This window comes from Girardinichthys multiradiatus, chromosome 17 (assembly GCF_021462225.1).
Source record: "Girardinichthys multiradiatus isolate DD_20200921_A chromosome 17, DD_fGirMul_XY1, whole genome shotgun sequence".
In the NCBI taxonomy this organism is placed as follows: Eukaryota; Metazoa; Chordata; class Actinopteri; order Cyprinodontiformes; family Goodeidae; genus Girardinichthys; species Girardinichthys multiradiatus.
The window spans coordinates 24816820-24842964 of record NC_061809.1 but is presented as its reverse complement, the minus strand read 5'-3'; the positions used below and the strand labels follow the sequence as shown (position 1 = coordinate 24842964).

The 26145-nt window shown below is 43.1% G+C and overlaps 1 protein-coding gene across 3 annotated transcripts in view; it reads right to left on the bottom strand.

Moving 5' to 3' along the window:
• sema3c (sema domain, immunoglobulin domain (Ig), short basic domain, secreted, (semaphorin) 3C) overlaps window positions 1-18126 on the bottom strand; it is a 74085-nt gene extending 55959 nt beyond the window's left edge. Inside the window, exons 1-2 of one of the 3 annotated variants that reach the window (XM_047389689.1) lie at window positions 17948-18126; window positions 13412-13584 (exon numbers count right to left, since the gene is read on the bottom strand). In XM_047389689.1, the coding sequence (XP_047245645.1) occupies window positions 13412-13547 (136 nt within the window). In that variant the 5' untranslated portion in view covers window positions 13548-13584; window positions 17948-18126. The remainder of the gene's footprint in view (window positions 1-13411; window positions 13585-17947) is intronic. The other 2 variants (XM_047389688.1, XM_047389690.1) reach the window with 2 other exon arrangements.
• Window positions 18127-26145: the final 8019 nt, after the last annotated feature.

Sequence of the window (26145 nt, the reverse complement as noted above, 5' to 3'; positions counted from 1 at the left end):
ACACGTCTCTGACTCTAACCTTACTGATACTCAGGCTTTAGAGCTGGGGAGGGAGTGGCAACACAGGGCTGATTTAGTTGATCAGACAGCTGTAATTTTCAGCGACATTGGTAAATTTGAAAACATTCTAAAGAGAAAAATTGTAGTGTTTCCCAGAACCGTTACAGGCTCTGCAGCTCTGTGTAAATTTGAGACCAGTTTCCCTGATCGATCAAACCCTCTCTTGCTGCTGTTATTTCAAGGTCACTACTATGGGATAAAAAATCTCAAGGGTTTAATAGGATCGAGATACATCTGTGCATATTGTTACGGGAGCTATGAAAAGCCAGACACACACCATTGTGAAGGCTATTGTCCGGTGTGTCACTCATATCAGTGTATGTGTGAAATTAACGTACCTGTCGCCTGTGCAGGTTGTCACAGAATCTGTCGTAACTCTTCTTGTTTCAGTAGACACAGGGAACCTCGCAAAAGACCTAGTGCTGACAGGCCTATGAGTGACTGTGAGTTGGTAAAACTGTGCAAGGTGTGCAAAAGGATATACGTTATTCCAATCAGCAAGCAGGATAAACCACACGTGTGTAATGTAAAATGCTGTATTTGCGGTGAGAATATACCTCCTGATTTAGATGTGACGTGCGATGGTCATCTGTGTTACATTCAAACCGCCCAAGCCTGTAATCAGTTAGATGATAAACAGTTTTTTTATGATTTTGAATGCTTCATTGACGAGAACGGTATGCACATCCCCTATCTGGTCTGTGTTAAAATGCTGAAAGGTGAGGAATGGCATGCTTATGGATTGAATTGCACCCAAAAATTACTTCTCCATTTCAGGAGACCGATGTACAGAGGCTTTACCTTAATAGCTCATAACGCGCGTGGATATGACAGCTACCTGATTCTCACAGCTATGCTGCAGTTAGGCATTAAACCTCATCTCATCATGCAGGGAAGTAAAGTTATCTGTTTAACCGACCCTGATTACAGGTTAAAATACATTGATAGCCTGTCCTTCATGTGTATGAAGCTTAGTGCGATGCCAAAAGCATTAGGTTTTAGTGATAAGACCAAAGGTTTTTTCCCCCACCTATTCTCGTCTGAGCAACATCTCCAGTATGTGGGGTCTTTTCCTCCACCATCCTCCTACGCTGTATAATGCATGAGCATGAACAGGCGTTTAACAGCTGGTACAGAGAAGCGAGCAAAGGGGTCTTTGACTTTGAGAAGGAAGCTCTTCGCTATTGTAAAAATGATGTGGACATTCTTTATCAAGGTTGTGTTAAATTCAGGGATGAGTTCTTTAAGGAGACAAGTGTGGATCCGCTTAAATGCGTCACGATAGCCTCAGCCTGCATGAAGGTTTTTGTAACCAATTTCCTTCCTCCTAAAACCTTGGCCATCCCCTCACCTCTGGACTACAGGCGTAGTAGTAAGACGTTTTCCAGCACGTCCATTCAATGGCTTGGCTGGATTTCAGACAGCAGAAAAATTGACATCGAACATGCATTAAACATGGGGGAAAAGAAAATTGGTCCATATTCTGTGGATGGGTATGCAGAGATTAACGGTGTCAAAGTTGCGTTTGGATTTTACGGCTGTTTTTTCCACGGCTGTAAAAAGTGTTACATGCCTCATGACAAGTGTCCGTTGAGAGGGGTCGCATTTGAACAGTTTTATGCAGCCACTGTTGAGAGAAGCAAGGTGCTCCAAACTGTGTACGGTCTTCGTCTCGAGGTTATCTGGGAGCATGAGTGGACTGAAATGAAAAAATCAGACCCAGGGGTGATCAGCTTTCTTGAGAAAGTTAATGCACCCGAACCGCTATCACCCCGAGATGCTCTGTATGGTGGACGCACCTGTCCTATGAGGTTGAGGTACACAGCGGGGGCAGGTGAAACTGTACACTATGTGGATTACACATCTCTGTACCCCTATGTAAATGCTAGCTGCGTCTTTCCCCTTGGGCACCCCACCATCATTTACAAAAATTTTGATGACCCCAGCAGCTACTTTGGCCTCGTCAGAGCTGTGGTCTACCCCCCACGAGGGCTCTTTTTCCCTGTTTTGCCTTACAGAACATCCCAAGGTAAACTGGTGTTTACTCTGTGCCGCACATGTGCTGAAATAAATAACCAGTCAGGTCCCTGCAGGCATAATGATGAGGACAAAGCTCTGACAGATGTGTGGGTGAGTGTAGAGTTGTGTAAAGCCCTGCAGTGTGGTTATCGCCTTGCTAAAATCACTGAAGTTTGGCATTTTGAGAAGACCAGTGACACAATCTTTAAAGGTTACATTCACTGCTTTTTAAAGGGTAAGCAGGAGGCTTCAGGCTACCCTTCTGAAGCGGTGGATGAGGAGAGCAGGTCAAAGTATGTAGCAGACTACAAACTCCACCAGGGTATCCAATTAGACGCAGGCAAAATCGAGGTGAACCCTGCCAAAAGACAGGTAGCGAAACTGTGCTTAAACAGCTTTTGGGGAAAGTTTGCGCAGCGAAGTGATCTGTCTCAGACCACAGTCATCACTAACCCTGATGAGTTTTTCAGCTTCATGTTCTCAAGTAAATACAGGGTTAATTACTTCTATTTCTTCAACCCTGAAATGTGTGTAGTGCAGTGGAACTACAGCAAACGTGTCATCTCTCCCCCAAGCAAGGTAAACAATGTGTTTATTGCTGCATTCACCACCGCTTATGCGCGTTTAAAACTTCTCAGCAGCATGGAGCAATTGCAGGACAGATTGATTTATATTGACACGGACAGTTTGATTTATGTGACAAAAAGTGGTGAAACTCCTCTGGAGTTGGGGAATTATCTGGGTGATCTTACTGACGAGCTCGCGGGAGACAGCATTTCGGAGTTTGCATCAACAGGACCCAAGAGTTATGCATATCAAACCAAAAACCAGGAAAAGCTAGTGATACGTGCTAAAGGTATCACTCAGATGCATGAATGCAGCGAGAGGGTCAATTTGGACAGCATCAATGGGCTGGTCGAGGGCTACTTACAGGGGTCAGGTGAGTGTGTCATTGAAATCCCTCAGCACACGATCAGGAGGGATAAAAAGAGATTCCTCTTAAGAAATGCTGCATTTGTTAAAAGGTTTCGGTTGGTGTATGACAAGAGATGCCTTTTTTCTGACGGGACAACTCTGCCTTTTAGTTATTAGAGCATAAGAAGAAGAAGAAGAAGAAAGATAAAATAAAAAAAATAAAAATGTTGCATTCTGCCAATTTACAGGAGGTTGATTTTGATCCTAGATTTAGAGCGCCTTTCTCATGTATGATAATAGGACCCAGTGGTTGTGTTAAAACCTTTTTTGTAAAAAGTGTTTTGCAGAACTGTAACCATGTCATGGATGTTATTCCAGAAAATATTGTGTGGATTTACACATCTTTTCAGCCGATGTATGCTGAATTGCAGAAGATGAATAAAAATATAAAATTTGTGGAAGGATTGCCTCATTCTTTTGAAGATGAAAACCTGTTTCCTCCTGATCAGAATCATCTGATTATTCTAGACGATGTTATTGCTCAAGCCTCAGATGATGAAAACGTGATGAAGGTCTTTACCCAGTTTCGTTACCATTGTAATATGAGTGTTATGATGTTGACTCAGAATGTTTTTCATCAGGGGAAGTTCAGTCGCACTATTAGTTCTAACTGTAATTATATGGTGTTGTTTAAAAACCTGAGAGACAAACTCCAGCTGAACATACTGGCCCGTCAAATGTTTCCATCTCAAAAGGGTCTCTTCTTGGAGAGTTTTGAAGATGCGACGAGAGAAGCTCATCGATTTTACGCCTACCTGCCCAGAACATTTCAGACTGAGAACGGGCATACTTCCTCACCAGTGGCCTGCTGTGTACGTGCCCAGAACAAAGTAAGTCATCATGTCTGCACGTATAAAAAGGAATGTCCCATTATTCAGAGCATTGTACCAGGCTACTCCGCAGAAGCGCAAAGATATTCTTGCACACTGCTCTCCCGACTTTCTTCAGGCTCTGTGCGAGATTGCTCTGAATATTTTAAAAGGTAACATTAAACTATCACCCTCTCAACACCGGAAATTGAAGAAGCAAAGAAAAATCATCAGATTGTTGGGCGATCGGAATAAAAACTAAACAGAATAAAACTAAACAGCTGGCTCTCAAAAGGCAACGAGGTGGTTTTATTCTCCCCATCTTAACGGCTCTTGCTCCCTTGATCGGTGATCTAGTGGGTGGTATAATCAGGAGATAATGTCTCTCAGAACATCGCAGAAGATGCTTCTCATTTCCCCTCATCAATTCAAGCGTCTGACCCAGTCAGACACGTCCATCAGACAGACGGCGGAGGAGAATTTGGATGCAGACATGAGAGCGATATTAAACGAGCCCGGTTTGACTTCTTATGAAAAAATCAAGAAATACGATGCGCTTTTGCAGAGGTATCTGACTCTACTCAAGCAAGGTGTGAAAGAACAACAGCGGGTGAGTTTGACGCTGCAGCGTGACACAGAGGCTCCTGAGCATGAGCGGTCCCAAGAAAAACAAGGCCCGGGGCAGTACGAGGCCCCTAAGGATCAGGTTGTTACGGATGTACTGAAAAGCCTACCGAAGCATAACGTAAAATGCTGAGTACATTTTGATGAAATTATCCGAAAGAAGTGAGAGTTGGACTTCGCGAGGTGAATTTGTATATAAAGGGAATGTTGTAAAGGGGTCCCACATGATTGACTTGTTGAAAAATCTCATCCTTCCGTTTAAAAAATCTGGAGCATGGCTACCCCAAGGGTGGTCAGACTTTCTACATACCTTGTCAGAGGTAAACATCCCCATATCTTCAGTCATTAACCCTTATGCTCGTGATGAATATAGACGGTTCAAAACAGGGGGTACATCTATTGAAAATGGGGGTACACCACCCAGCGTTAAGCAGAAAAGAACAAGAAGAAGAAGGCAGATAACTCATTTCCCCCACTGGTCGAGATCTGAGCTGGAAGATCCAAAAAATGCTGATGGGAAGTCAAAAAAGTCTCTTCGTAAGACGACACTACCACCCCGATGGATTACATTTTCACCATAAACCGTTATAAGAAAATGAAACATGTAGCCTATTTCTTTTATTCAATAAAATATTTATTGATTATATTTTCAAGTCTAGCTTCGTTCTCTACTTCACACACTAACATATGATATCATTACACAAATATTAAATCATAAGAAAAAACAAACAATGGAAAAAAAAAAAAGACAATTTAAATTCCATAACAATCCAGAAACATCTCCAAAGAGCATGTTCCGTGAGTATAAAATGTACAACTTTGATTAATGACACATTTCTGATATTTTTTCACAAAGTTAGATACCATTAAATCATTCTTAATCACATCTGCGGTGTATTTTGACAACACTTGTTGCAGTGATAATCCGCACGCTCTATGACATAAATAACAAATGCAATGGTGACCGCACACAGTGGACAGAGTGTTTTGAAGCTGATTATTATGATACAATATTTTTGAGGATCTGTCTTTTAAAACGTTTACAATGCTTGACGGGTAGAACTCGAAATCCGGAGAGAATCCATAAGAGTCAAAAAGGCTGGATTGACCATTCTCATCCAAAGTCAGAGCTAACCAGTGTTCTCCAGGCATGTGTGAAGGATGTGTATTCACAATAAAGTAGGCCGGCCCTGGGAATTTGTCAGCTAGCAGCGGCAGCTGGTCGCACGGCCACACACCACAAAACAAATCTCCCAGCAGATGATGCAGCAGGTTCTCAATTTCATGATTATTCATGTCTGATTAGATTAATAATCCACCAGCACACGCCTCTTTGAATCAATCTCTAAAATAGAGTCATAACAAGCGTAGATGATCAGCGTGGTGGTATGAGGCAACGGGTTTCTGAAACGCATTTCCAGTCTTAAATTCCCACTGGAAACTGGAGATAGAGCATCTGTGTCCTCACCCGGGTTAAGATTAAATGCGAATAGAGAGTATCCTTGATTAAATTCCTGATGTGTTATACTCAGCGCAAGATCTTTTAGATGTCGTCCTGTAGCCGTAAACAAGTTGTAATACTCTCTCACTGAACTACCTTGGTTAAAATTGGGCTGGAAGGCCTTAGCTGGAATTTGTCTGCCATCCTTACACAAAATTTTCACACCTCGTTTGATTGAAGGATGTACGTTTAGTCTCTCTAATCCTGTCAAAATGTTGACCCTTTTAACTCCCAGCAGGTGCCAAACCACCTGCACCTCCTACCTAACATTTTCCCAGTCCTAAACACTGGAAAACTACCTCAGTGAGCGCCTCTAATATTTGTATAAGAAATGAACCTCCACCTTTAATCCTACGGGTCCCCCTACATATGGTGCACCACCTTGCCAAACTCCTTCATTCGCCTCTGCAATGATTTCTAATTCCAAAACAAAGCTGCATCCCCTGGTCTCTCCCTGTGTTGGGGCTTGGGAGTGTGGGTGCTGTCTTTCCTCTGTGGACCACCAGATGTCGCTGGGGAGTATGGAGCATTGGATCCTGTGACAGGTGTTTCAGATCTACAGCTGATTGTGCCTGCCTGGGGAGGAGTATATAGGAGCCTGCTGCCAGTCCTTCGATGCCTGAGTGTTTTGTCAATGCGGTAAACTCCAAGCTTTAGGTTTGCTTGACACCTTTGTTAAGGAAAACTTACCTTGTGTTTTTTCTGCTTCAGATTCTAGTACCTGTGAGGTGTGGGCGGATCCCCAACCTATCCCCAACCTAAATCCTAAGACTTACAAATCGACAGCTCGGACTCTCTGGTTCCACGTTCTTCGCTGCGGCTTGGCTCCTGATCTCTTAAACCTGGCTTCCTGCGAGTGAGGCATGTCTGCCTATGTTCAAGTGCTGTTCCTACCTGCTACCGGACACTCCTTGGACTCCCACTCCCAAGGCTCTAACTGAAACCTTCTCTGCTTTGGATCATCACGAGACATGTAAGCAAGCTTGAAACAAAGTAAGAAATTCAGTGTGAGATCTGGGTTAACCTGCCTAAAACTGTTAAACTGCTTTAGTCTCCTGAGTGTGGTTATGCATGCGGGTCAAACAGTTATCTAAAAATATGACAGAACACTCAGGCCATATTGACCCTGCAGGTCCACTCAGGACAGAATTGACCGATCAGCACCGTTTGATTCAGTCACATGACTCTATGCCCAGATCCCTCCATGAACAACTCACTGCGTCAAATCAGTTCTTAGAACATATGGCAGGGCTCCTGCAGAATCTACAGCCTGGTCTGGGCTCCCCGCCTACAGAGAGCGCTGCAACAACTCCAACTCCTCAGTTTTCGACCCTCCATGATGTCACTACCCTCAACCCGGAAAAGATCTCTGGAGACGTGGGTTGTGGAGGCTTTCTGTTGCAGTTTTTAGTGTTCAATCGTTCACCTCATTATTTTCCTCACGAGGATTCTAAGATTTCTTACATTCTAGGTTTGTTAACGGGAAATTCCTTGCGGTAGGCAGAAGCTAGATTTCAAGATCCAACCTATTTTGGTTGCACATACAAATACTTTATTGACGAGTTCAGATTAACCTTTTCTGAAGAATCGGACCTAACAGGGCTATCACGTCGCTTGTGGAATTCGAAACAGGGTTTGAAATCAGTCTCGGAGTTCTCTATAGAGTTCCGTACTCTTGCTGCAGCGTCCAGTGGGGGCACCAGCACATTAAATGCTGTGTTCTTCCAAGCCCTGAACGAGTCTCTAAAGGATGAGTTGGCCACTCTGGACGAGCCTGACTCACTCAGTGATTTTATTGTATTGGCCGTTAGAATGGATAACCGGCTAAGGGACAGAAGGCGTCTTCGAATGGACAGACTAACTGCTGGGAGGAGCGTTAGCACCCCAGTCATGAGATCTCCTAACCCACTTCCTGCTGCTGCTGTTTCAGCTTCAGGACCCGAACCCATGCAGATGGGTCGGGCCCATCTCACACATGAAGAAAGACAAAGAGGAAGGGCGGCGAACGTTTGCCTCTACTGTGGGTTACCTGAACATTTCCTAACTTCCTGTCCAGTGTGGCTAAAAGACGGTCAGTAGCAACGGGGAGTCTGACAGACCGGTCTTCTGTTTTCTCACATCCCATTTGACTCTCCCTGCCAAGATTCAGTTTCAGAACTCCTCTTTCAGACTGACTGCCCTCGTAGATTCGGGTTGTGAATGGGACTTAATTGACCAGGGACTAGTGGATAGCGTTTTAAGACTGAAACCGAGGAATTATCTATGCCTTTGAAGGCTACAGCTGAGGGGAGCTGCCTAGGATCACTCACCGTACCAAACCTATCCAGCTTGTCATTTCAGGTAACCACCGTGAAACGATGTCCTTATATGTTTTTCCCATTTCCCACACCTCAAGTGTGCTGGGTTACAGCTGGTTGAGGCTGCACAATCCTCATCTCGATTGGACTAAGGCTAACATCCAGTCTTGGTCCTTTAACTGTCTTTCCTCTTGTCTGCAGTCGGCTGTTCCTTCCGGCGCTGCACCGGCTGATCCCGAAGAGGTGGACCCCAGCGAACTATCAGGTGTGCCGGCTGAATATCATGATCTGAAGCTAGCGTTTAAGTAAACAACATGCCCTGTCTCTTCCACCTCATCGCCCCTATGACTGCGCTATTGACTTACTTCCTGGAGCTCCTCTGCCTGCTAGTAGGTTGTATCATATATCCCGCCTAGAATGTCAGCCTATGGAAGATTATATCACAAAATCTCTGGCTGCTGGCCTTGTCAGACACTCCTCGTCACCCTTGGGGGCTGGATTTTTCTTTGTTAGCAAAAAGGATGGGTCATTACGACCCTGCATTGACTACAGGGGGCTACACTTAATAAATATTGGGTACACAAGTACCCACTGCAACTCATCTCCTCAGCCTTCGAGCCAGTTCAGGGGGCGACTATATTCACCAAACTCGATCTACGTAATGCATATCACCTTGTCCGTGTTAGGCAAGGAGATGAGTGGAAAACAGTGTTTAATACCCCCCTAGGTCACTTTGAGTATTTAGTGATGCCCTTCGGGCTGTGTAACGCACCGGCAGTGTTCCAAGTGTTTGTTGATGATGTCCTACGGGACTTCCTGAACATTTTTGTTTTTGTATACCTTGACAATATTCTCATCTATTCTAAAGATTTAGCTGAACACCGAAAACATGTCTGTCAGGTTTTACAGCGGCTACTAGAAAACAGGTTATTTATCAAAGCAGAGATGTGCGAGTTCCATAGATCATCCCTCTCCTTCCTGGGATTTATTCTCAGGGGGGGACATTTGTGTTCCGACCCAGCAAAGATAAAAGCTGTGCTTGAATTGCCTGTACCAGACTCTCGAAAGCAGCTTCAGCAATTCTTAGGTTTTGCCAACTTTTACCATCGCTTCATTAAGGACTTTACCCGAATTGCAGCTCCCCTCACCAGCCTCACCTCTATAAAGGTCACATTCTCCTGGACTCCTGAGGCCAATGAAGCCTTTGTGGCCTTAAAGGAAACGTTTGCACTCGCACCCATCCTTCTCCAACCTGACCCATCCAGACAATTTATCCTGGAGGTGGACACTTCTGACTCTGGGGTGGGTACAGTCCTGTCTCAGCGCTCCGCTGATGACAGCGGACTTCACCCTTGTGCTTACTTCTTCCACAGATTGACGCCCATGATGTGGGGGACCTGCTGGCCATTAAACTCGCCTTGGAGGAGTGGCGTCACTGGCTAGAGGGCATGGAACATCCGGTCCTGGTCTGTACAGACCATAAAAACCTGTCCTACCTACAGTCAGCCAAGCGTCTGAACTCCCATCAATCCCGCTGGTCATTGTCCTTCTCCCGTTTCAACCTCACCATCTCTTCTCGCCCTGGCTCTAAGAACATTAAGCCCGATGCCTTGTCCCGTCAGTTCTCGCCCGACAAGTCCACTGACTCACCAGCCCTCATCCTACCGCCTAGCTGTAAGATCGGGGCACTGACATGGGAGGTTGAGAACATGGTCCATCAAGCACTGCATGCAGACCCTGGACCTGGTAATGGCCCTCAAAATAAGACGTATGTCCCAGTTTCTGTTCGTTCTCGCCTTATACACTGGTTCTACACGTCAAAGTTCTCAGCTCATCCTGGGACTACACGTACCATTGCTCTGATTTCTCACTGATTTTGGTGGCCATCACTTCATAAGGACATCGAGGAGTTTGTGGGGGCATGTGTCAGCTGTGCACGAAATAAGCCTTCCCATCGTCCACCTGCAGGGTTGCTGCAACCTCTGGCCATACCCAAACGTCCCTGGTCGCATGTGGCTCGGGATTAGGTCACTGGACTGCCTTAATCCCGAGGTATGACAACCATCCCCACTATTGTGGACAGATTTTCCAAGGCCTGTCACTTAATCGCTCTCAAGAAGCTTCCTTCTGCCTTTCAGACCATTCAGCTCATGATCAAACATGTTTTTTGTCTTCATGGGATCCCACAGGAGATATTGTCCAACTGAGGCCCACAATTTACCTCACAGGTATAGAAGCAGGTTTGTCTAGCACTTCATGCTAAAGTCTTTCTCACATCAGGATACCACCCCGAGTCCAACAGCCAGACTGAAAGAATGAACCAAGAATTGGAATCCATGCTTTGGTGTCTGACTTTTACCAATCCCTCTGCCTGGAGTGAGTAACTACCATGGATCGAGTATGCTCATAATGCACGTGTCTGCTGCCACTGGGTTGTCTCCTTTCGAAGCGTCTCTGGGTTACCAGCCTCCGCCGATGAGGAAGACATCTTGGTCACATCTGTCCAGCACCACATTCGCCGCTGTTCGTCTTCGTCGTCCACCGCCCATGCGAATTTACCCCACGTTTCATGTGTCTCAGATTAAGCCTGTCCAGACTAGTGACCTTTGCCTTCCAGCCATGCCCCCTCCACCCGCCCGGGACCTTGGGGGCCACCCGATCTATCCCGTCCGCCGGATTATAGACTCCCGGCGGCGGGGTCGTGGTTGGCAGTTCTTGGTGGACTGGGAGGGTTACGGCCCTGAGGACCGTTCTTGGGCTCCCCACTCCTTTCTTTGTGGTCCTTCCCTTGTCCTTCCCTTGTCTCGGATTACCTGGCTTGGCTTCCTGTTGGGGCTTGGGATTGTGGGTGCTGTTTTTCCTCTGCGGATCCTGTGACAGGTGTTTCAGATCTACAGCTGATTGTGCCTGCCTGGAGAGGAATATATAGGAGCCTGTTGCCAGTCCTTCGATGTCTGAGTGTTTTGCCAATGCGGTAAACTCCAAGCCTCAAGTTTGCTTGACACCTTTGTTAAGGAAGACTTACCTTGTGTTTTTTCTGCTTCAGATTCTAGTACCTGTGAGGTGTGGGCGGATCCCCAACCTATCCCCAACCTAAATCCTAAGACTTACAAATCGACAGCTCGGACTCTCTGGTTCCACGTTCTTGGCTGCGGCTTGGCTCCTGATCTCTGAAACCTGGCTTCCTGCGAGTGAGGCATGTATGCCTATGTTCAAGTGCTGTTCCTACCTGCTACCGGACACTCCCTGGACTCCCACTCCCAAGGCTCTAACTGAAACCTTCTCTGCTTTGGATCATCACGAGACATGTAAGCAAGCTTGAAACAAAGTAAGAAATTCAGTGTGAGATCTGGGTTAACCTGCCTGTACTCTTCTTCCCAGAGGTTCCTGAGAACCTTGTCACCAACCTGAGCTACCCTGACTGCGCTGTAATCCTAAAACCTGGCCAGCCTGAATAAAACTGTTAAACTGCTTTAGTCTCCTGAGTGTGGTTATGCATGTGGGTCAAACAGTTATCTAAAAATATGACACCCTGATGTTCTAAATCGAAGCTGGAATGTAAACTCACACCTGATCTTAGCTTTTTAGTCTTGAATAAACAGCCTCCTCTAGACTTGTTCTCTGGTTCTCTCTTATCGTGAATTCCCCTAAAAAGGGCCAATTGCATAAAACTGATTTACTTTACTGTGCAGATAAGCGGCCATTAAAAATGAAGTGCAGAGCTTTCTTGTTGACGAGTTAATGTGTTCGAATACCAACACTGATCCCTTCGTACATGGTCCTACCTTCAGGGAGGCAAACACACGGTTAGTAAAATAAATGTAATTTAATCCACACTCAGCTTCCTAAGCACCTTTGACATTTTAAAAGGCTGATCAGGGCCGGAAATGACCCAAACCAAGGCTAGAGATGGTGTAGGTACAGAGCTTTGTTATTTGTTTGTATTAATACACCATTATGTTTTATACATCTTGTTACAACCACCAATGTTAATGTAGTTTTTTGGGATTTTAAGTGATAGAGCAATACAAGGTATGCTATAATTGTGATTTCTTTCTTTTTTTTTTTTTTACAAATTAAGATCTGAATAATACTTCTAAATAAAATCAGGTGCATAAAATCAAGTACACATGCAATATACACTTTTCAGATTTTTATTTGCCAAACATAATGACCACTAAGTTGATTTTATTGCACTGCACACTCCTGTGACTTTGTGCTGGTGTTTCACATAAAATTGAAATAAAATACAGTGAAGCATGCAAAAAGAGTAAAAAAAAAGTTCAATGGGTATAAAGACCTTGTAATCTTTGTCCATAGTCATTTGGTTTGAATGTGTTGTGTTAAACTTGAATGTAGCAGCCTACTGGTGTTAGACTTAAGGCTGGCTTGCATTTGGAATGAAAAAAACAAACAGAGAAACATGAAGGCGTGCAGGGAAAAGAAAGAAAGACAGACTGGAGAAAGTCATCGGGTCCATACATGGAGCAAGCATGGCATGCAGTCTACCCAGATATAGAGAGAGAGAAAAGCCTTGCTTTAACTGCATACAGAAGCGCCTCGCTAACTGAAAGCAGAAGCCTAACTGACTGACAGCCTTGGCTTCTCAGTGCTGGATTACCCACAGTGAAGGGCAGTGAAAGCTATTCAAACATCTACGTCCTCGTTACCAAAAGGGGAATGGGTGTTAGACCCTTTAATCTAGATGGATTTAAACCCCTCCGTCTTGCTTCTATTGAAATTAAAATTTCAGCAGTATAATCTTGTGTCAAAACTTAAGAATCAAAACCAGTGGCAGCACCAATACCCAGAGGCTCACCACAATACAGAGTGCTGTGATTAAAGCTTAACTAGAAACAGATTCAGGGTGGCTCTAACAAGCAGTGTCACTTCCTGCATAGGTCTAACTTTTAGCTGACACACCAAGACAAAGGAAGGACAGGAATTGCCTCTAAATGTGTGTCAAGGACGGGGCATGTAGCTGGACAATTTCCAAACAACGACTGGCCAGAAAGACAAAAGTACACCTAATTGCTCAAGCAACTTTAAAACCTGACATAGATTGAAGCTCATTTTATCTTTAGAGAAACAGTTATGTTGATGATACATTGATTTATTGTTCTTACCTCCAAAAGAAAGTAAAACTCTTGCCACAGGCTGAGATAGGCTGGATACCTTGCTGATGAGGAAGAAGAGACCAAGGAGGGAAAACGCCATGGCTGACACCAGAGCAGGCCTGGCCGACCCCTCCGGGCTGCTCATACCTTCACCTTTCAGGAGACCAACCAGTCACCACAGCCTGTTGGAGAGGTTTCACAGAGAAGATCAGGTCTGAGTAAATGTTTTATGCATAGATTATGTATATTATTCTCAAAGAAACATATAAATAATGCAGTTCTGTTTATTTATATAGCACTAATACACTGCAAATTGATTCTTAAGTGGCTTTACATGACAAACCAGTAAGGAAAGTTATATAGAAATGTATAATCAATTGCATAGAGTCAAATTTGATCTAAATTATAATACAATATGTGTCATATATAATTTGATTCCTTAGTTATCTTAGCTGTCACTTAGCAAGCATAAAACGTGGCAGAAAAAACATTTATTTTGTAATGTTTCGTTTTTTAAACAATATGTGGCAAAGCACTTCTACTAATATATACCGAAAAATCTTTCCAAAGCAACCTAGTCCTATTTGAAAATACAATTATCTCTCTTCAATAAATAATGATTTGACTGGAATACACAAAATTTTTTTGCTGCACTGACACTAGCATACTGGCCTAATTAGTGCCAGACTTGTGTTATTAAAAAATCTCTCAAAACGAATATGTCTTACAACATGAAGTAGGATACCTTGAAAACCAACATATCTACACTCATACAAAAGAAATTTGAGAAAAGATGAGAAACAAAGCCAATGACATCCATCTGTCTAGAAAGGGTTACAAAGCCATTTCAAAGGCTTTAAGTGTCCAGAGGACCACAGATAGAACCTTCCCAGGGTAGCTGAGTAAAGACTGAGTGCATCAACCCCACACCCAGGAGGTCACAAAAGAATCCAGAACATCTAGAGCAAGGCTTTACAATAAGAAAAAGACTGGGCAAAAATGACGTCCATTGGAGAGCACCAAGCCTACAACACAGCTGACCAAAAAGAACACAAAGACCCCATATCACATTTTTGGGGCTAGTCAAAGTTCATGCCTATTGTAAAACCAATTGACATGCTATGACATGACCTTAAACAGGCTTTTCATGCTTGAAACTCCTCAGCGTGGCAAAATTTTAAAAAATCTGCAAAGATGAGAGGGCAACAAAAATTCTTTACAGCAATGTTATATGCAACAGGGAAATCTTCAAATAAATTTCACAAGAGTTAGAATGTTTTTGACATTGGGCTGCAGCATGTTCTATATCCTTATAAAGTGAACTGTGTTCTCTCTAAAATGTATAAGGATCAGCTCTGGAGAATTTGTATTCAGATGTTACAGGGAGAATAAAATTATTTTAACATGATGCTACCATCTGATGACAGCAAAATGAATTACTCTGCACAACACAGCAGCCGTAAACAGCAGTAAATTAATCATTTTCACTATTCCAGGTGTGTTGGTATACTGGAAGGACCTGCACAAACTTAACCAAAAACTCAGAGTAGAACAGCATGTCAGCTATCTCCCATCACTGAATTTACCCCTTCCAAATGTATCTCTGTTAAATATGGATGAGGCAAATCTACACAGGAGAACTGCTCCCTCTGCCACTTGTTCCTTTTCCATAACTGGACAAGAGCAGCTCAATTATTGATGAATGCACGTACTGTTGGGCGGTATCTCCAGCAATGCATAAGTCTAGAGCTGATGAAGAATTGGCTGCTTTCAGCACTCAAACCAGCTGCTACAGCACCTGTGTTGTACAAAACCACACTACACGAGTGACCTTCATGCATGCAAAATAAAAAAATATATATTATTTACAGGAGTCTGAATCTCTGATCTCATGACTTATATATTTGTAATAAAAAAATGATGACATAAGAAAAGAAAGGTACATGATTGCAATGAAAATTTTAGTTTGGGGTGTTGTATACAAATAGGCTGAGGCGTATGTGTTTGTGTGGTAAAGTGAATCATGACTGATAGACAGCTGAAGTGGAATTTAACTGTTCAGGTGCAACATATGGAAAACTGATGAGGAATGAGATCTTTTTGGCTGCCCATGAGAGCAATATAGCAGCACTGGGTGCATTAAAAACTGCTCCTGCCTGTGCACTGCAGCATTGACTATACACACACTCATACACACACACCTGATCCATGGCTTAGCCCCATCTGGAAGCTGAGCATTAAATCGTCTTTGTCTATATATGCATTATGAGACTTAAGTCTGTGAAATGTGAGGGGGTTGAGGTTTTTTATAAGCAACATGCATGCCATCTACAATCCTTCAATTTGTCCAAATATAGATCATGAAATCAAATTTTTAAACCTGCCCCACAGCCGTTAAGTCAAAGTCAATTCTTAAAACCTTCCAGTTGCCCACTATCTAAGGCTTCTAAGTGTGTGAAACTGTTAAAACACACATTTCCTTTGTTAGAAATTAGTTGAGGTTTAAACCAGAGTTGAGCCAATTACTTTTCCTGAAAGGCCACATGCTATTCTCTATGCAAAAGGGTGGGGTCAATCAAGTATTTCACAGATATATTTTATACTATGCTCTAGATACTAAATATAAGTTTAGTATAACATTTTTAACTTAACTCATGAAATCTACGGTATGTGCAAGTGTACTCTACATAATCTAAGATCATTTTTACAGGAAAAACACAAAGAAATATTAAAACCGTAAATAAATTCAAGAAATCAGGGGATAAGCTATAATCTGGGAGAACAGGAGTTTGTTATCCAACTTTACGTTTAGCATTGTGGGTACTATTATTGGTGTGAGGTCAGCGCATCTACAGGGTTGAAACACTGAATACCAAAATAAGGCGAAACACAACACCAACACCTGACAAATTATGATAAGGAGCAGCCACACCAATGCCGGTATGGAATATAAGGCGGACAGGGACCAGTGAGTCGCCAGGATTTACCCCCACTTCCCCTTCAAGTCAACAGCATCTAAACAATGCAACGAGTCCTTAACTATCCATTACCCTGAACAGAATTCACCTGCAGAGGGCAACCCACATCTTCAAACAACATCAATACAGGCCTAACTAATAAACTGACCGTGTCTGTTATAAACTGTTGACATCTAAATTAAAGCTCGGAATAATTAAGAGATTTTCTTCTTTTCTTTAGTATTTTGTCTGCACTGCTATCAGCTGACTTTTCATAGCATAACTCTTGTAATAATGGGTGAAAGACATTTTATGTCGATATTTTATGTAACGTGATCCTCTGAACTGTCAGGCCTTGACACCAAGCACTCCCTTCTTCCTCAGAGAGATGGTGATCTCCCAGGCAGAGGGTCTGGCATTGAAATGTTGGTCTCACAGCTGCTGAACTCATCAACCTGGGAGTTCATCTCCCGAGTGTTCTGTGACATCCCGCAAGCTCGGGTTCAGACACTTTGCTTCACCTCACATTGAAAGGCACGAATGAGCTCAACGCCGATCTTTCCCCACTGCCCTGAAGCACTCCGGCACGAGAGGGACTGGCAATAAAAGGTGCATTACCGTTTGAGCAAAAATAATAAATACCCCAATTAATTTTGTCGAGCCCTTCAGCCAAAGAATTCCAGAGCCGAGTCTGCCAGGAACTTCTGCAGCATCAATTAAATGTCCCTCCACAAAGGAGGTTGGTGCTGTGGATGAGTAGAGAGTTGTTTTCACTAGGGTGTGATGATAATTGTGTTTATTATCTTCTGTCATTGGCTTTCAGCCCAATGAGTTTTCCATCAGAGGGGCTGCTCATAAACCAATATTGTTGAAAGTGGAAAAATGCATAGTTAGGAGAGCAAACTCTCTCCAAAATAAATCTATGTTTACAGGGATCCCATCTGCTCCCATTTAGGTTTTTAGCACAGTTCAGGCCATCCCAATCTGGACTCTTTTGTGTTTAAAGAATTAAACTTTCAGTGGTAAACAAGTTGCTCTGTGTCCCGGCTTTAACAGGGCAGCATGTGTTCATGCCACACCCTGTCAGTCAGTTGTCAGCAGGTTGGTTGCTGCCTTTAAACACATGACTCCATGGAGCAGCTAAGATGATATGTTCAAGCTTCTTCTAAACAACAGGTTATAAGTTATTTGGTAATAGTAGCATTTATGGGCAATCTTCTGAGGGAATAAAAAGAGTTAAGGTTTTTTCAAATATCTTAAGGCCTTTTTAAAAAGTTTAACTTTTTACTTGAATGGCTGCATAACTGTGGTCAAGTCATGACTCATTCTGGAAAATCATGTATTTAAGATAGCTGTTAACATGCATATGCATAAATATGACACAGGACTTCGATGTCTGCGATTTAAAAGAAGCAGAAAGTGATTCTATGTCAGTCAGATTAGGTTTTATCTCCCAGTGGTGGGACTTTGCACCTGTTCGCCCACAGCCCACCAGCTTCTCTCTGCATCCAAATCTGCGCCACTACAGCACAGAGCAGCAGGCTGTAGAGTGAACCCTAAGAGTAAGGGTCCATGAAAAGGGACTCACCTTCCAGGAGATTCCTGCAGAGCCTGTCCCAACTACAGAGTAGAGGTCCACCAAACAAGGCTGGAGCTTATCCTGTCCCTGTTAAAACACCTCACTTCCAGCCTCCTCCAGTGACACCAGAAAGGAAGACTTCCATCCAAGTGCTCACGGAGCAGGTTTGACTAAGACAGAACAGGACAGAGGAAAGGAAAGAGGGAGGAGGAGAATGAAGAGACGAGCGAGTCGGTGTCCTATTACACACTCTCCGCTCATGTCCCCCCTCCTCCTTTTTTTTCCTCCTCCTCCCTCCTTTCACCATCCTCGCTCTGTTAACTAGACAGCAAACAGATCACTTTAACAGCTCAAAACATCAGAGAGGTGGAAGACCTCTGCCTCACACAGTGGGATGGTGAAGCATGAAAGGTCAGACACATTCATTACTCTCACTGCTTTCAATATGCGGACCATCAAAAAAAGCAGATTAGCATTAGTGATTCAAATTAAATCTAATATTTACCATTTATGTTGGTTTTCTACTGTCTTAGTAATTTATAATGTATTGCATAGTCATGCAGTCTATTTAATAAAGCCTATTTTTCTTATGGTCTGACGTTAAATCCGACTAAACTATGTTTGTTTTAGGTCAGTTAGGATTGCCAAAATCATTTCTGCCAAATGCCAGAAAGCTTTTAATTTTTTTTATACTCATTTTAATATTTAAACTCCTCCATACACTGAGATTGCAATGCCTTAAAACTATAAGTAAAAGACCAAGGAAAATGTCTGAAGGTATCACATACATTAGTTCAAACAATTGTATGCAAGTATAAATGTCATTTTATAGTCCAAGGCTCAGGAAAATTGAAAATAAAGTGCTGTGTCCCAGAGATAAGATGTTTTGGTGTAAAATGTGCACATAACCCACAGAACAAAAGCAAAACACCTGATTAAAAGTGTGTTTGACAATATTAAACATTGTTACATTTGAAGTAGAAAGGGGAACACCACCCCAGCATTAGAATAAGTCAGTGGCAAAGTTATGTTGCTTGGGTGTTTTACTGCAGAAGGGACTGGTGCACTTCCACAATTGATGGCATCCTGTGGAGAAAACATTATGAAGAAATATCAAAGCAACATTAGCCCGGGAGCTAAAGCTTGGGCCCAAATGGGTTTTCCAAATGGACAATGAGTTCAAGCATTTTGCCAGATTAGTTGCAAAGGACAATAAAGGCAATATTTTGGAGCGGCCATCACACTGTCTTGATTTCTGTTACATAGAACATTTGAGAGTAGGCCTGAAAAGGTGTGTGTGAGCAAGGTGGCCCACAAACCTCAGTCACACCAATTCTATGAGGAGGAACGGGCCAAAATTCTACTAAACTCTTGTGAGAAGCTTGAGGAAGGTTTTCCAAAATGTTTGAGGCAAGTCATACAGCTTAAAATACTGTTCTATCAAATACTAAGAAAATGTAAACCATACATTAAAGTCAAAAATCATTCCCTAATTATTATGGCATATAGCTATAATAATTAGGTGAAAAAGAGCAAAATGACACTTAATTGTTGTGCCGAGGCTTTTCCAAAAAGACTGAAAAATAGCAAAATTTGTTTCTACCATAGCGTTAGCATGCTAATGTTAGCACTAGCATGTTCTGTTGCCTTGAATCTATCTTTGACTTTTACTATATTATGTACCAAATTTCTACTGCACCATGTAGACATAAAATTACAGCTGAAATTTGAAACACTTTTAAATGATAGCTGAACTCACAGTATTAGCGTACATAGTTGCCTTGGTGTCTGGAAAGCCTGGGAAAGTATTATGCATACACTGATGTGAGACTCGGTCTATGATATACCTGGAAGGATAACCCGGTTACAGGAACAATGCTTTTAGACAATGTTATTAGCAAAAATGTATAATAAGAGTTTATGGGGGGAGGGGGGGGGGGGGGGGGGGGGGGGGGGGACCTGCAGTTTCCTACAGTTTCCTACAGTTTTTTGGTGATGCAATGTATTTTTTAAGCAAAGAAAAAGTATGGTTACCTTCTTTCAGACAGCTTTCTGGAAGTGCACAGTAACAGGTTTGGAAAGGGTGGAGGTACACTACTCTTTGGTCTGTAATGCCAGAGAAAACACTTATTTTGGCATACCATTGTAAGGACCTTAAACCGTAGGAATGGTATCATAGGAGATTTTTGTGCCTTTGAGACCATTACCATTTAAAATCTTTGTATACCCTGAACCGGTGGATTCCAAGAAAGTGTACATAAATATTTCAGACTTTTAAAAAACAGCCCAGTGGTAGAAGCTTTATGATTTAAGAAGTCCTCTCAAAAATATTTTCCATTTGATGTCACAATAAAACTGAAGGCATTTTACAAAAGAAGCTGAAGATTATCACCTTAACTTGCACATGTAAAAGGTAGTGAATGAAAAACATTACAGGGATCGCTATCTTGGCTCAAAACAGATACATTTTGCTCAATTTGTGCATTCTTTCTTAAACCAGTCTGAATTTCTAAGGTTTTACCTCGTACCTCATGGATTTCATGATTGGAATAAATAAAATTGTCATAGGAGGGAAACAAACGGACTTAAATACAAAACTGAACAGCAGGGTTAACCAATGACTAACGCGACCCGGAGGCCGTCCCTGGCAGACCCAGAGTTCAGGCGGAAAGGCCCGGAGGCCGTCCCGGGCTGATCCGGCGATCAGCAGGCCGGCAACATAGAAGCAGGCAATCAGCAGGCTGGCGACGTAGGGGCAGGCGATCAGCAGCCCGGCGGTGGGACCAGGAGAACGGTGGAGCTCAGAGACGCGATGTGGACACCGCTGGAACCCAGGCGAACGGTGCAGAGATCGCTGGGACCTTTGGCGAGGCCGTGGAGATCTGTGGCAGAGCCGCCAAGGCACAGCAGGAGGAGAGGGTGCGTCCTCGCACCCATTAGGGTGCGGAAACAGGAAGTGGAGACAGGTCCTCCACAAACTCCTCCGGAACGGGAACCAGGGATGGAGGCAGTTCGTCCGCGGAGCCCTCCAGGACAAGACCGGGAACAGGAGCAGGAAGTGGAGGCAGTCTATCCACGAGCCCCTCACGGACAGGAACAAATTGTGAGGACGGCTCCTTGGGACCCCTCCGGAATAGAACCAGAAACAGGATCGGGGTGTGGAGGCGGTTCATCTATGAACCCCTCCGGAACTGGACCATGAACAGGATTAGGAGTCGGAAGCAGCAGCGATGGCTGATCAGGAGCTAAACCATGAGCCGGAAAGCCGCCTCCAGCTTCAGTGTAGAGGCGAGCGGAGGATGGGGCAGGATGCCTCCTCATTGAAACAGCGATTTCTCCCAGGGCCTTTTGTCTTGGAGGCTGCCAGCTATCTCCAGCATCCTCCATGGGGAGCTGGGAGAGGTAGCAAGGTGGGAAAACAATTTGACCAGAATCTTACCCCTCTTGACTTCCCCCTCCATTCCTCCGGCTTGGTCCCGTTGACGGGTTCCTTCTGTCATAGGAGGGTTTTTAGTTGGACCAATATGCTCGTGGTTTTCTGGTAAGATGACTCTTTATTATCCATGGCCGAACACAGACAGGGTAGCAACCACGCAGCAGGAAACACACATACACAAGATCACATATAATCTCACATCAGGAACCAGCGGGGAACAACGGAAACAAACGGGCTTTAATAAAAAAACTGAACAGCAGGGGGAACCAATGACAAACGTGACCAGACAATCAGGGGAAAACAGAGAACAGGTGTGGGCTTTGGGTGCAGCGAGACAGAAAACAAAGGTCCAGACCAGGTAATATTACAAAAACACAAGCAGGTATGACAAAAATGGAATATTTTGATTCTATTGTGGTCTTCATAGGATATGCTTTTGGTGAGAGAGGCATGCTGAAACCAGGAGAATGCACCTCAGACTCTACAGGAGACATCATGTGTCGGGATGTGACATTTTGGGACTCTGTTGGTTTTGTGTTTGTTTATTCCTTCAGTTATTTCGATGTTAGTTTTGTTCTCCCTCCTGCCTCCTACTGTTTGCAGTTCTCTCTCCCCTCGCTCATAGTTCCTTTAGTTGTTGTTGTTTTCTTATTTATCACTTAGAATGGTTTTCTCTTTATTATGATTAATATTATAGCTCTCTAGTTTTAGTCTCTATTCTTCCAGTCCCTCCTGATAGGTTAGTTTTAGTTATTGTTTACATTTTGGTTTGTATGTATTCTAGTCCTCACGTTCTCTGCTTCCTTTCCAGTTATTTCAGTCAGTGTTGGTTTAGGTTTGTTTACTGTATTGTTTATTAGTCCCTTCTCCCATGGGTTGGTTTTGTATTAGTTTCACCTGCCCTTCAGCCTCCCTGTTTGCCTCGTCACACCTGTCCCTAGTTCTTTTGATTGCCTGTCTATTGTTACTCTCTCATGTCTCTCTGTATATTATTTGGTCTGTGTTCTTAGTTCCTTGCTGGTTCCTTTCGTTCACTACCCCTGTTTATGCTCAGTTTTGCTACGTTACAGAACTGTGTACACATGTAAGTTTTTGGCTCGACTCATGTTTGTACCTGCTGTGATTTATGTTACGTTTTGGAGACCTTTGATTAAAGAGAAGCCTTCCTCTCATCATGCTGCTGCCAAGCTCTTATCTGCACTTTGGTCCGTTCCAGACAATCATGTATGATCACCTAAAAAAAAAAAAGATGAGTAAAACAAACTTAGTTAAAATATTTGCTATGAAAAGGCTGACAGAAGAGACCTCGCTCAGCACAACTAAGAAAAGCCACAGTGGGTAACTAAAGCATGCCAAACCTGCGGCACAATTAGTTTTAATACAGAATTTGTGGATTCAGCTGAACCAAAACCAGGATTGTATTGGAATGGATAATACAGCACCCTGTCTTACCAGCAAAATGCCCTTCATTCATATTTCCATGAAAAGCTCTCTTGGCACATTTTTCTCCTTAATGGTGTGTTTATGTATGTGTCACATGCCATTTCACTGCATGCATAAGACAGGATTGGGGTATTTGTAGCTAATGCCCATTAGTTTTTGGGAAAAGTTTGTCATTTGTGGAAAATAAAGCAGTAAAAACTGAAAGAGAGATAGGGAATGTGAGGGCCAGGCCTCTAATGAAAGTGTCAGAGAGAAAAAAAAAAAAATCTGAAGGTGGAGGAAAGAGGGGATCCCTGGTGGCTCAGACAGCAGGAAATAATTACCCCTCTCCTGCACAAAAGAGCAAGATTTACGCCTTTCCAATTAAAGTGTCAGGATGGGACCACTTGAGTGATGTAGGTTTTCATTGGTACGTGAAACCTCAATTTCTTTGTCCTCATAGGTGGAGAAGGAGAAGAAAGGAAAGAGTGGGTGAGTGCAAAATCGAGATCAAGCGTATCCTTTACAACCCCCATGACAGAAACAGGGCTGTAAGTTAATTTAATGAGAGCGGCGAGGTAACCGACTCAGGTGCATCGCCTGACATAAAGCACAGTTACTCAGAAATGTTTGATAGTTAGTGATCATATAATATTTTTATTTGGTTACAGATTTTAAAGTTTAATGCTCAAATGATGTTTTCAGTCAGTCAGCTTCAATCTGCAGGCCTTGACAAGCTGCAGGTGGAATGGATTTTGGTGTGTGTCTGCTCTTGAGTTTACAAAGCATAAAATGCTGTTACCACTTAATCTCCTGCCTATGCATAGACACACCTTTGAACAAGCTGCCCCTTGTTAGCACTGCACATGTTACGCATTTGTCAGACGGAAAATCAAAAGTCAGAAGACGGCCTCCTGCAAAGTTGACCACATGCAGTTTGAGCACTTAAATCAAGCAGAGATTGTGTTTCATGGAAATGCCCTGATCCTACTGCTGATACATATTATTTTCTTCGGAGAGGAGCAGTTTGGATCCTATCAACAACTGAGTCGGACATTTCCCTGAAGAAGTCACTAGTTCTTTGCACTTACCCAACACAGAGACACAAGACTACCATGGATGCACGCTCACTTCCTAAGGTACTATAGAAACCCTATTCATGATATTATTTTTGGACTATGGCAACCAGAGTGATGGAAAAATACTAATGAATGCAGTTGTATGAGATTCAAACTGGCACGTTCTAGCCTCGAGTCAACAGTGCTAACAATCAGACTGTACGACTATAATGTCATGGATGTAACAGGTCCAATCAGGAAAACCCAGAAAATCCACTCCCCAATTGTACTTTCTGGTTCATTCTTGAGGATCCCACAGGCCAACTAGCGATTTATAGTCAATCCAGCAAGATCTGGTCTGCCCTGTTGTCTGGTTCTTTAGGGACACGCTTGGAAAACCTTTCAAAAAGGTGGCTCCTTTTGAGATGATTTATCCTCAATTGGCTCCTTCTGACACAGATGATAATCCACTTTACTATGACCTTCCCTGATAAGTCCAGCTGCCTTTATCCAGGATATCATTCTTTTGGTCTTAATCCATATTTTATTGCCAAAGATGAGAGCCAGGATAGATGAATTGGCTCAGCTTTTTCTTCAACACAATAGATCAAAGCAGTGTGACCACTAAATTTCTCCATCGATGTATCCATCTTCAGCTCCATCTTAAACAATATACTATTATATTTTAAATAATTTGACCCAAACTAATCAGAAAGTCAGTTTCACTTTAAGTTTTAAGCATATCGAGGTGAGGAGGTGTCTGGGGAGAGGGACGTCTGGGCGTCTCTGCTGAGTCTGCTGCCCCCCCAACCCGGTCCCGGATAAAGCGGAAGATGACGAGTACGAGTACGAGGTGAGAGAGGCATCTGCATAGTGTAGAATATAATTAATTCAAGCTATTTTTGGGAGATTGCCGCAATAAATGGGACACGGTGCTTCATTTCATACGTACGGTATAGTTGCCATTTTAGAGCGGTAGTTCTCATAAGGGGAATTTTTCAGCCTGTCTAACAAAAGGCGACTGTGGCTCAGTAGGAAGAGTAGTCGTCTTGCAATCAGAAGGTTGTGGGTTTGATTCCAGCTTCCTCCTGCCATATGTTGATGTGCCCCTGGGCAAGGCACATAACCTCAAGTTGCCTACTGATCTGCGTATCGGTGTATGAATGTGTGAGCGTTAGTGAGTGCGATTGGGTGAATGTGGCTCTTGTGTAAAGCGCTTTGAGTGGTCTGTATGACTGGAAAAGCGCTATATAAGTTCAGTCCATTTACCATTTACAAAATCTGTGTCAGCCTGACTTATGTGCTGATCAAACTGTTCATGCTACATTGTAAAATGCACAGGAAGGCATTTCAAGGCTATAGGCAATTTCCAAAATGATAGAGATGCACAAATGTCCATGGATACTATAGAGCAGTCTTTTGAGTATGTTACACAAGGAAATAAAAATGACAAGATTTATGACTTTGCTAAATCAGAAGATGAGTTACATTTCAGCAAATAAATTTACTTCAATCTTTATAGTTGTCTCATTAAAACCTACATCATACTCATTAATTTATGTTTTATTTTCAAAACACTTTGATCAACAAGTTCCTAAAACAAAGACAGTTTTAGAACTTCACCAAGTTGTGAGGCAAATGTTTAACTATATCATTTTTCTTTTTCATAGAACATGCTTGTTTAGTTCAAATCTAATAACTATCTCCCTGAACACACCATCTTGTTTCTGTTTATTATTTTCCAGGCTGTGCTTTATTATTGTGTTCCAGTTCTTGTTCTGTACGTTTATGTTTTCCCGATTAGTTTGTATCCTTAAATTTCTGTTTTGCTCCAGCCACGTTTTGTTCTCTCCTGTCTGTTAAGCAATCAGCTGCATTTGGCCCACCTGCACTATGTTAATCAGTTTTGTTTTTCACCTGTGTCTTGCCATCCATATACACCTTCATCCTGTTCATTCTTCGCGGAAGCATTTTGGATCACTCTCTTCATGTCATGTCCTGTCCTTCGCTCATGCCAAGCATTTATTGCCTGTCTGTCCATGCCTGTTTTTGCACCACTTGTTGAAGTGAGTTTTATTTATTAAATAATTTACTCACCCCCTATGCTTCCTGCCCGTCTGCATTCTGGAGACCTCTGCTACACCGAACCTGACACTAACGAGGCACATAATTGGAAACCCATTGTCCCTACGGTGAGACATGGTGGTGGTAGCATCATGCTGGGGTAATGCTTCTCCTTTACGGGAACAGAGTACTTAGTCAGTGTTGCTAGACAGAGTTAAATACAGGGC